We start from the raw sequence: 12749 nt of genomic DNA, 5'->3' as shown, positions 1-12749 counted from the left end.
TTTTCTTGATATCATTCTAGTTTAATTCTAATGTGGTCAGAGAATATACTTTTAATGTATTTCGATCAATGTATTAAGACTTATTTTATGGCCTAGAATATAATCTATCTTGGTAAATGTTCCATTTACACTTATAAAGAATGTGTATCCTGCTACTGTTGGGTGCAGTGCTCTATGAATGTGAATATCAATTTGATTGATAGTGTTATTCAGGTCCTCTAATCCTTATTGATTTTTTTATTTACTTGTTCTCTCAATTACTGAAAAAGGGGAGTTAAAATCTCCAACTATAATTAGGGATGTATCACTTTCCTCTTTCGATTTTATCAGTTGTTTCTTCATGTATTTTGAAGCTGTTTATACATGCATATACACTTAGGATTGTTATAGCTTGGTTTTAGCAATTTGATTTTTATGCATCTTTGTGTGGTTCTCTTCATGTTTCTTCTCGAGTTTTGCTGAGTTCCTTGGATCCATGACTCCAGAGTTTTTATTAAATTTGGAAATTCTTCAAAAATTATTTCTTCAAATATTATCCCTGCCACCCTCCTTTCTGGCACTCCAATTATACATATGTTAGACTACCTGATACTGTCCTACAAATTACTGATGCTCTATTCATTTTCAATCTTTCTTCTCTGTTTCATTTTGGATAGTTTCTATCACTCTATCTTCAAAAATCACTGATCTTTTTTCCATAGCATCAAATCTTTTGTATATTTTTCATTTCAGATATTTTTCATCTCCAGAAGTTCTCTTTGGGGCTTTCTTATATTTTCAATTTCTCTCTTCATCACAGCCATATTTTCCTCTATCCTCTTGATCATAAAGCATATGTATTATAGTTGTTTTAACATGCTTGTTTTCTAATTCCATCAACCCTGTCATTTCTGGATCTGTTTCTATGGATTTATTTTTCTCTTGGTTATAGCTCATATTTTTCTATTTCTTTATATTTCAAATAATTTGTGGATGTCAGATATTGTGAATTTTACCCGGTTGAGTGCTAGATATTACTGTATTTCTTTTAGTAGTGGTATACTTTGTTGTGACATGCAGATACTTGAAATCACTTTAATTCTTTCAAGACCTGCTTTTAAGAATTTTTATAGCAGATCCACTGCAACCTTTAATGTAAAACTACTAAGACCCATTACTAAGGCAATACCCTTCTCAGAACTCTATCCAAAGCCCCGTATGTCACAAGCTCTTCTCATTCTGACTGACGGAAACACATGCTATTCCCAGTCTTAAGGGAAATCCAGGAATTGTTGCTGCTCTTCAAAAAAACTTTCCTTTAGCATAGAACACAACTACCTACAAGGGTGCAGCTTTGCTAGAATGCACCTATTAGGACTCATGGTGCACAGACAGCTGTGTGCGCCCATGATATCGCAAAAAAAAAACAATGACACCCTATATGTCAACTAAGTGTAATGTCTAAGAATCTTCCTCAGCTACACAGCTATTTTTTTCCAGCTCTCGCCTTTCCCATCCCTCAGGGCCACTTAAATCAGCACTGTCAATGTTTAACATTCTCTTTCCTCTACTATATGCCTTTTCTTCTTCCTGATTTCCTCTATCTATTGGCATATCTATATTTCTATGCTTTCAAACGAAAATCTTGTCCTTCCACAGACAATACTATCAAATCAGAGCACTCTTTTTTGCACAGATAACCAAGTAATCTGACTTAGTAAATAAAATCTTCTGGCCAAAAAGTGTGCTTAAAAACGAAAAAAAATTTCAATCTTTTCCAGGAGCTGAGGATTCCAGATATTTGTTCACTGCATACGTAAATAATAAAATACATAAAGAGAAAATATGTAATAGAGAAAAGGAAATAAAACCCTACTAAACTGAAGTTTAAGTGCCAAGACTCAACTTTAACAATGCCAAGGCTGGAATACAATGAAGAAAGCAAAGCTCCTTACTTCTTTCAGTTATCGCAAGTAGATCTTAACCTATAAACTAAATATTTTTCTTGTAGAAAAAATAGTCTTCCTTCAATTAGGATTTCTCAATACAGACAATATGTCTAAATTATTGCAGACATACAATTTATAAAAGGAAATATTCAATGTTTAAAAAAAAAGCTTTCCAGAAAAGAACTTTAAACAGTTAATGAAGAACCACTGTTTTCTCTCACCATAAGAAGGAGATTCCCGTCCATCTTCTTTATCTGATTCTTTATCTTTTCTTCTCCGGTGGTGATGTTTGTGTCCACGATGCCTATGACGCCGACGACTCTCTTTACTAAACGGGACATGAACACCAATATATACAGCTCGATGACCTAGCAAAAGGTTCAAAAACATATTACTGGTTTTCCAAAAGGGAAAAAAGGTATACCAAAATTTACTTGGATTAAAAAAAATTACAAATAAGCTCATACAATCAACAGTGCTACCATTCTGTTACTTCTCTTATTTTACAGAGCACTACACAGAATATTACACCAAGGGCTAATACCATTGACTGATAAATACACTAGATATACAGGTTACTGTTGTAAGCATTAGTTTGTAAGTCTAAAAAGATATTCTGAGAAAGAAGAGTTTGGTCCACCTGAAATCATCAAATACAGACATAAATTTATTCCATCTACATTTTGGCCAACCTAGCTAGTAAAGGTCTTTAAGAGATATGCTTTAATGATGATTAAATACTTCATAATCAATATTCACAAATAGATATTTATTAATTTTTAAAGCTTTGAAAATCTCAAATCAGCAAGGTCCAAATTACTGCGGGCTACATTACATGTAAATGGTCCAAACATTCCAATTAACGGGTAGAAATTGTGAGACTAGGGGGAGAAAAGCAATACAGTAAGGTTATGACATACTTTTAAAATAGAAAAAGCTACTGCTGATGTTGCATTATCCTCAATTTGACTTTGATCAACAAAACAGGAAAAGCAGTCTCTGCTTTTGTCCACTAAATGAAACTGAATCAGAGAACTAGACAGCTAGCAGCACTATGGCAAAAACTGAGAGGAATGGACTCGATTTTTTAAACAGTTTAAATGAGCTTCTTATCTAACTTGTGTTCAGTGAAAGGGGTTGTGGACTACAAGTTTATAACTAATTTGCAACTATTCGAAAAACCTTTGGCCTAGAGCTGCTTTCTTGCCCTTATGTACAACATAAAGAAGTTAATATAATGAAATAAGAGCATATTGTAAAGTTAATATGCTGAAATAAGAGCATTAATGACATTCTTTTCCTAATAAATTCCCTAGGAGAGTCAGACAATAAATACCTCAAGAAACCCGAGATCTTCATATTTAGATGAGATTCAAAAAGCATAGTCAATCTTCATTTGCGGATTCTGTATTTGCAAATCTGCCAACTCACTAAAATTTATTTGTAACCCTAAGATCAATACTCTTGGCAATTTCACAGTCATTTATAAACACGCAAAGAGTAGCAAAAAATTTGAGTTAAAAAAGGTAACATTCTGACCTCCTGCTTCAGTTGCCAATAGTCATGTGCCATGTAACAATGTTTCTGTCAACAAAGGAGAGGCACATGGGATGATGGTGCCATAAGATTAGTGCCATAAAGCCTAGGTGTGTAGTAGGCTATACCATCTAGGTTTGTGTAAGTACAACATATGGTGTCCGCACAAGGACAAAATACCTAGTGACATTCTCAGAAAGTATCCACATCATCAAATGACACATGACTGTACGTTAATATCAGTAATGTAAGCAATTACCTTTTAAATTAAAAGAGGACCAGATCTCTGGAAACACACTGAACTAAAATCATTTGTTTAAATATCTCCCAATACCCTGCACTCTGCTTAGTACATGATAAGTACCAGACAAAAAATTGTAGACATTAGGGGCCAGCCCAGTGGCAGAGCTGTTAAAAAGTTCGCATGTTCTGCTTCAGCAGCCCGGGGTTCACCAGTTGGGATCCCAGGTGTGGACATGGCACCACTTGGCAAGCCATGCTGTGGCAGGCATCCCACATATAATGTAGAGGAAGATGGGCAGGGATGTTAGCTCAGGGCCAGTCTTCCTCAGCAAAAAGAGGAGAATTGGCAGCAGATTTTTCTCAGGGCTAACCTTCCTCAAAAAATAAACAAATAAATAAATAAATTGTAGAAATAAAATATCCATTATTTGAAAAAATTTTACCAGAAAATGCCAAATTTAAAAACCAATTATAGGGGCCGGCCTGGTGGCATAGTGGTTAGGTTTGCACACTCTGCCTCAGCAGCCCAGGGTTCACAGGCACAGACCTACACTGCTCATCAAGTCATGCTACGGCAGCATCCCACATACAAAATAGAGGAAGACTGGCAACAGAGGTTAGCTCAGGGCCAATCTTCCTCATCCCCCAAAAAAAGGGGGTGGAGGGGGTGGCCCTGTGGCCAAGTGGTTAAGTTCACATGCTCTGCTTCAGTGGCTCGAGGTTCAACAGTTTGGATCCTGGCTGCACCTACACAATGCTCATCAGGCCATGTTGTGGTGGTATCCCACACAGAAGAACTAGAATGACTTACAACTAGGATATACAATTATGTACTGGGGCTTTGGGGAGAAAAAAGAAAAAGAAAGAGAGGAAGACTGGCAACAGATCTTAGCTCAGTGCCAACCTTCCTCACCAAAGAAAAGCACAACTTAAAAAAAAAATTATACAATTATACAGGGTCTCTTTTCGGTGTGATGGAATTAGAGAATGGTGATGGTTGCACAACATAGTAAATATACCAAAAAACAATAAATTATACACTTGAAAATAGTGAATTTTATGTTTTGTGAATTATATCTCAATAAGTAAAAAGAAAAACTATAACAAAACTCAATGATCTTACAATTTTATTTTAACGAAACTATTTTCTTCTGAACACAAAAGAAAAGTGGAAATTGAAGAGTCAATTTCTCATCACTGTGCACTGGGAATTACAAAGTTGTTACCCCAATTAGTACTAATGGGTTTTGGCACACAAATCCCAATGCACCAAGATAAAAATAAATTCTATGAGTCTGCAATTTAGAAAGACTAGATAAATAAGAATGTGGTAGAATCCAAAGAACTGGGAGATCAAGCCTTACTGTTTTTTCTGCTTTTATTATTGCCCTTAGTGTTCTGTTATAATTTTTTCTTTCATTCTTCTTTCACTTTACTTTACTCCAAAGGCCTACTCAGTCAAACTCTGAGATAAATTTAATTTCTCCCTCAAACTTGATACTGCAATTTAGATATGTATAAAGCATGCAAAGCTAAGGGCCATGGGGTAACCAAGGGAAGCCGAGGAGCACTGTCAAGCAGCTCTCTTCATATTCTAGGTCACATATATCTGAGGGATGACATTAAATGGTAAGTGATAGATTAAATGCACCATTATATATTTGAATTAATAAAATTATTGCTAAAAATTTTAACTATCGCAGTCCCTGTAATTCACAGAATGTAACCACAAGCTTCTAGGTAACTGAGGTTCTTTCTAGAATCCCTGGTAAGCCTAGATTTTTCAAGTCAACTTTAAAAGACACAGGTTTTTTCACCTCAGAAAGTAAATGCGGAAAATACTTGTGTGTGTCTCTTTTCATCTCCTTTTTAAAACCAAAAGAATAATAGCCCCATATGGTACCAGCTTTCAGAGAAGACTTTAACTTAAGAATGTAGTTCTCAAAAAGACCCAAATACAAGTCTATCAAAACATTTGCCATGAACACCACCTTAATCAAGTGTTCAAGGTTAACCTCACCAATAATAAGTCATGCTGATATCATATGTCCACAGATAGGATACACTGAGAAGAGTATGTATGAGTATGTATGAGTATGTAAGAGTATGTAAGAGTTTGGTATGCTCCCCAAATATCCATAATCTCAGTCTGTTCCTATAACATTAGCCAAACTCAAACTTAGAGACATTCTACAAAGCATCTAACCACTACTCTTCAAAATATCAAGGTCACGAAAAACAACGAAAGACTGAGAAACTGTCATAGAACAGAGGAGACTAAGGAGACATGACAACTAAATATACTACAGGATTCTGAAGTGTTCAACTGGATCTTGGGGCAGAAAAAAGACATCAGTGGAAAAACTGGTGAAATCCGAATAAAATCTGTAGCTTAGTTAACAGTAATATACCAATGTTAAGTTTTTCATTTTTATAAACTTACGATGGTTATATAAAATGTTAATGTTAGAAAAAGCTGGGTGAAGGGTACATAGGAACACTCTTTACTATCTTTGCAACTTCTATGTAAATCTAAAATTATTTCAAAAGAAAAAGAAAAAAAAGAAACCATTTGCCAGGACTACTTCTGGCTTAGGGAAGATAGATGGGCAAATAACTCTGTAATCGTATGCTGAGGTTATGACAGCAGTTTAAAAGCTGATGTTACAGACCTAGAAAATGAACATTTAGATGACAATTAGTAATAACTGTGGCTTATTAGTCTGGCAATTTAGTTTCCTCATAATACAAATTACCCAGCCTGCTAGAAATGAAAAAAACAAAAGAATTAACTGATTTTAAAACCGGCATTTCAATTTTCCAAGTTAAGTAACGGTAATCATCAGTGAAGTCTGAAAAGCATCCTGAAATCTATGTTATGCCAAAACTTTCAACAAAGAGTAAATAATTAAGGAATGTTCTATTTGCAGGTATGGGTAGTAGTTACATGGGTGTTGGCTGTATTATTATTCTTTAAATTATATTTAGAAAAGAGTTGAACACTCTTCTAAATGCATGCTCTACCTCACAACAACAAAAAATGTTTCAACAAACAGTAGGTAAAACTTCAAGGATACTAACAAACATTCATTAGTAGTTTATCCTCCTAAGCGTTATTTTAAACAAACTTACTTTCTAGTTCTTCTTTTTCAAACTTGGTGTTCACAGTTGAGCTGGTTTTGCCAAGATCAACGACAGCTTCTTCATCGTGACCCTAAAAATAAATTATTCTCATTCAGTCATGAAATCAATATATACTGAGGACCTACTAACAGGCGCATTATTTGAGATAGCAAGATTGCCTTCTTCTCAAAGAAATGATTTCTTATTCTAGCTGACCGCATTCTTTTTAAAGTATGCTTACAGGCTTTTTGGGGTTTTTTTTTAATCCACAGAAGACCATTCAAAAATCTCATATAAGAATGAAGGTGACAAAGATTTTTAATTGGTCTTCTATGCAAGTTACTAGGTAATAGGTAAATATATTCACTTCAACAGAAGGGCCCTTCAGATCAGAAATTAAAGAATATCTGGGGTGAAGGCAACCCTTAGATGTGAATATAGAATGCTTTCTTTCTGTTCTTTGCTCTTAGGTCCTCTAATTAAAAGGAAACATTGAACTCAGCTATATTGGACTGGACTGAGGTTAAACATAAAGTTGTCAAGAATGAGTGTATAGACTTAACATGTAGGGCCGCTGTCACTCATACACTAACCAAGAGCCACTCAAGGGTAGAAGAACTTACTATTCCTCCACAAAGTAAAAGCCAGGCCAAAATTTAACCTCTAAGGAGATTCCAGTTTTGAGTTGTGAAAGTCTACCTTTATAATTTTGTTTCCTTCTTCAGCTCAACAAAAAGACTGAACATATTTATTGTAAAATATTACACAGCCTATTTTTAAAAGAATAAAATTTTAGCTTTAACTTCTCAACTTCTAACAATTTTCAAAGGAATATTATAATCATCCTTAACTACCTACTATGAATTTATTATGCACAAGATTCTGTGCCACAGATACAGACAGATGAGCAAATTTCCTTTCCTCAAAGTCTCCAATTTGAACTGTAGCTCACTCTGGACCCTTGCCCAGCACGGGTGTGCTGGAGCTGTGCAATTAAAGAGTCGGCCTCGCCAAACTTTACCACTGCTAGGCAGCATAAGGCCTCGAACCTTGTCCAACATGACTACCACAAGATGTCCCAACAGGTGCACCCAGACTGGATGGGCAAGGGTAACAACAAGGAGGACACCACGCACCACTTCCAGTTCCTCAGGGAAGTCTATTCCATTTAAGTGACAAAGACTAGAAAGCAGTGTACAATGAGCAGGGAATAGTGGACAAGGATCACTATTCAACCAAGGCCAGGACAGGGAGACATACTGGAGGAGGACATTCGAGGTTTTGAAAAGATAAACAAAGGTCCTGAGGAAGAGGTGGCTGATGTTAAACAGGCCTAACTGAACCTCACAGGTGACATGGATCAGCTCACAGAGTCTGCTGTGTGGGCAGCAGACAGAGGAACCCAGAATATGGAATCTCATTCAGCAAGCCATTCACACCAGAGAGGTCCTGTCCTATAATGCTTTTGTCAAAGAATCAGAGCTAAAGATGAATGCAAGGAAAAGAACGGCCCAGGAAGAGGCTAAAGAACAGGACAGGTGCAGGAAGGGCCTGGGGCTTGATGAAGGAGTGGATGGCCTGAAACCAGGCATTCAGGGCAAGCCTTCCAAAGCAGGAGAGGAAAAAAAACTTTCAAGAAAACAAACAATTTAATTAATTCTCCTTGAAGGTCCTCATGCTTTAATTGGTACCTTTGTAGGCAACAGAGACAACTGGAGGTGAAAGAACAACAGTAAAATAATTATATTAACATTAACTACAACATTGTTAATAATACTCCACTGAATATCATTTTTCTAGAAAGAAGTTTTTTTTAATCCATCTGATTATAGTATTTTTCGACTTTTGCAGGAACACAAACTTTCGTCCATTCCTGTCTTCTCTGTGGTTGCTCTTATTGCCCCACATGTCCTCTACCACTTAGAACATTAACCAGAATGACAAGGAGCGCACTTAGCTTCTGACCACTTTCAATGTCCATGCATAAACCAGAGGACCAGTTTGTTTCAGAAAGGATCAAATAAGAGGTTGAGTAAAATGATCTTTCGAGTCTCCTCCAACTCTTAATCTAAAATATCACACTTCAGTGTATACAAAAGAGATTCACATATAATTGTCCCCTGCTATCCAAGCTCTCAGTGTCCAGACTCTCATGTCTTAAAACCCAAGAACTAAAGCAATTTGATTAAATTTTCAATAAATTCCCTGCTATCTAAACTCTATTTGCTACCCAAAACTCAGAATCAGACACAGTATGCTAAGGAAATGCAGATCTCTTTCTGAAGGTTAGATATCCAACATATAGAATCAAACAGATTTGGAAAGGTACCCAGATATGACTCTGAAGGACTGGTGTTCAATCTAATATAGGAAACTCAGAGAAGCTAAATGACTGGCTAAGGCTCCTTATGTAAAGGAATGGGAAGAAGGCTGTGTAGACCATGAGACATTTTCATACGATGGACTAAGAAAGAAGACAGACAATAGTATATATGGTTAATCAAACTGCCTCATAGTAGTCATATGCCCTTAGTAATGAGGAAAGGCTAAAGTAGGACACAAATAAACAAAAACACACACATATAAAAGTACAAGAATGAATAATCAATGACTACCATGCATTAAGCATGTCATACTCTAAAATCTTTAGCTTTCCTCCAATGAGCTAATGCCTTTTAGTCCCTAAGCATGCACAGGTAGAAAAGACAAGCTGTCTCCTAAATGAAAGATGCCAAAGTTACATTAGCCCAAGAGGGTAGCATACTGTGTATTCTAAAAGGGATTAACTGCTCCCATTCTAAACTATCAGTTAGCCGGAACAACTGCTAAGATAGGAAGCAAAACAATACACTTACTCTCTCACCCCTAAACAAAAAAACCCTTTTATTTCTAAGCAGATATACTTGCATGTTTAGATGTATTGACAACACTAATCAGCTAATACTCAAAAATAGTTTAAATTGGGAAATCTCACAATATTTATTTATTTAAAATATACATACTCTTCGACCGCTAAACATCTATCATAGAAAAATACTTCCAATATATGCAAAAAAGTGGCATGTTAAAAGAAAAGGATGTCCATCAGCACATCCTCTCATGGTCCGCCTGGCTTGTTCCCATTAGATACTATCTGTGAAGCCTTAAGTAGTCATTTAACTTAAAGCCAAGTGAGAATATTATTTTATTGTTACTGTTTGGGTTCAATGAGAGAGTTTTCATGTGTAACTTGCAGAATAAAATACTTAAAATTTTAAAAGTCTAAAGAATTGACAACACTAACATTGTTAAAAAATGGAGGTGGGGGAACGTCTGCATCTCTCCCTTCTCTTAAAAACTTCACCCAGCTTTTCAACGACTGTGAAACATGAATCAGAAAGGCAGTCTGCTATAAATGCAAATATTAAGTAGGCCACACAAATTGGCGATCTTAACATATTACAAGTAATTCAACAAAGTGTGCAGGGTGCATTTGGCTTTATATTGAAAATCCCTTAGAACAAAGCCATTGCTGTTTCAAGGGGGCAACACATTTAGGAAACAAATATACTTCAGTTCAAAGCCTATCATTTTAGGATAATGCTTGAAGTCATATTTATAAATATAGAGTAAGTTAATAGACTATATAGAGTACATTTTTATTTGTGTTCTTTTTTAAAGTATATACAAAAAATATATTACATATTAAGCATTTGGAAGGCTAAACATCAAATTGCTAGCTCACACTGTCTCACTCTGATGACTGGAAAAACAGGGAAGAACACAGAGATAGACACATAGTGCTTAATTTTTTGGTTACAACAAACATGTTTTACTTTTAGTAATTTAAAAGAAGAATAAATTCAAATTTCAATGTTAATATGTTAGCTATTTTTAAATTTGCATCTGGAAAAATTCCTTATTTTTTAACTCCAAGAACATACTGGAAAACTAAAAATAGCAACAGCAAAGAGCAACCCCTGACATCAAAATGTTTTCCTTCTTAACCTCAGATGAGTGAATGACAGAAGCCAGTGCTTACAAAGCCTACCTAAAATGAACTAAAGCCAAGGCACCGGGAAAACTCAAATGTACACAAGAATAAAAAGGCACACAAAGTATATAAATACCAGATTGACTCACTCCATCTAGGTAACTATTACAACCACTCTATCACAAAGACAACAGATTTAAGAACTATCCACATAAGATCATAAAGAAAGTTCAAATTATCTGTATATGAAATGACACATGTACAAGGTTATTTATTGCAGCTTGTAATAGGAAAAGACTAGAAACAATCAAAGGGTCCCTTAATAGAGTAATGGCTTATGCACCCAATGGAATACGAAGCCACCGAAAAAAACGAGGACATTCTCTACACACTGGCATGAAAAATATCTAACACCTATTATAAAATAAAATACACACAAGGTAGAGAACCACATAGATAGTATGCTACTTCTTCTAAGTGTAAGAAAGTCCCAGAATAGGATTATTTGAATTTGCATACTGAAACCCTGGAAGGACATACAAGAAAATAGTAAAACTGGTTACCTCTGGTAGTAGAGATAGACATCTGGACTTATTATTTTTTATACCGCTTTATTTTAACCATGTGAATACAGAGGCAGACTTAAGAAGGCAATCATTTGAAAGCCACTTCACCTATCCATCTTGGTCCTAATCCACAAATAGAGCGTAATCCCACCTGAAAGAGCTGTAGGATGAGACACTAGGGAAAGGTGCATAACCCACAGAAGATGCCCACACTTTTTACAGAATCTGAGTAAGGAAACTATTTCATTTTTCCATAAAAAGGCTTTCTCATCTACCATATAGCTTTAAAACTAGATTAACTAGAGAAGTCTTACAAGTACAGAAACAAATCCCTGCTAATTTCCTAATTAAAACTGATGTGAAGATTTAAAATGCATCCTAAAATAATATTATGATTGACTAGTAGAATTATTCATATGAAATGCAAACATAGTATCTAGGATGAAATGCCAAGATGTTGCAACTAACTTTCATAAAGATCTAAAACTGTATTACTTTAAGAGATTTTATGGTATATTACAAATTCAGACACATCTAGAAAACGTGTTAAAATTCAGCTTTCCTTGTCCTATGCTAGAGATGCTGATTCAATAGGATAAGGTGGAGCCCAAGCATCCAAATTTTTACTAACCTCTCTCTATGATTCTGGTGCACATCAAAGTTTGAACACCAGGTTAAAGACTTAGGTCCTAAATATTTAAACTGCTCTTCAACAGAGGCTGCTTCATGCCCTTAGTCATTTTAGCAGGCCTTCCTGGGACCGCTCTCACTTCATTCACATTGTTTTAATTCTTCAGAAAATGAAATGTACATTCCAATCCACAATACTAAAAAGAAAATACTGTAAAGCTACTATACGCTTTCACTCTAATATAAGAAACTAAATCTATAGTGTTCTACAAGTTGATTTGTAGGCCAGAATATTTTCCCCAAGATGCCTAGGGCAATCTATCCAAGTATATAAATAATAACAATGCTGTTTCCCCAAAATACAAGTTTTCTCCAAACAACTGCAATTCCCAACCACATCCCCACCTACCACCAGGAGTGGAACTTAAATATTAGAAAAATTTAAATTTATGGGGAAAAAGATTAAGAATAAGGCAATAATCTTTTCTAATCCAGTTAAAGGGAGAAATCATCAATGACTGCTATTTCAGAAAATGAAAAAACCAAAGAATGATATTCATAGTTTCTAAAGAACTCACTTGGCATTTTTCGATCCGTTCATTATTCTAAAATAAGCAGAAGAGACGTAAAAGGTATATGGAAAATCACTGCAAATTTAAAACTGTAAATTTTAAACTCAGGCAATCATGTGATTCCCACAGAAAAAACTTAAGAGCCTTGGGAAAAATGCTTTGTCACCTGACAGACGGG

General features: G+C 35.4%; 1 protein-coding gene and 1 pseudogene across 20 annotated transcripts in view; one reads left to right on the top strand and one right to left on the bottom strand.

Moving 5' to 3' along the window:
• Positions 1 to 12749, bottom strand: part of SLC4A7 (solute carrier family 4 member 7) — a 100838-nt gene that overhangs the window by 55803 nt on the left and 32286 nt on the right. For all 20 annotated transcript variants that reach the window (XM_044755254.2, XM_070492778.1, XM_070492786.1 and 17 more), the window contains exons 2-3: positions 6840 to 6921; positions 2150 to 2296 (exon numbers count right to left, since the gene is read on the bottom strand). In XM_044755254.2, coding sequence (XP_044611189.1) covers positions 2150 to 2296; positions 6840 to 6921 — 229 coding nt within the window. The remainder of the gene's footprint in view (positions 1 to 2149; positions 2297 to 6839; positions 6922 to 12749) is intronic.
• Positions 7130 to 8602, top strand: LOC106830965 (dnaJ homolog subfamily C member 9 pseudogene; annotated as a pseudogene).

This window comes from Equus asinus, chromosome 21 (genome assembly GCF_041296235.1).
Source record: "Equus asinus isolate D_3611 breed Donkey chromosome 21, EquAss-T2T_v2, whole genome shotgun sequence".
Lineage (NCBI taxonomy): Eukaryota > Metazoa > Chordata > Mammalia > Perissodactyla > Equidae > Equus > Equus asinus.
The sequence above is the reverse complement of the archived record's forward strand: the minus strand, read 5'-3'. Positions and strand labels throughout refer to the sequence as shown.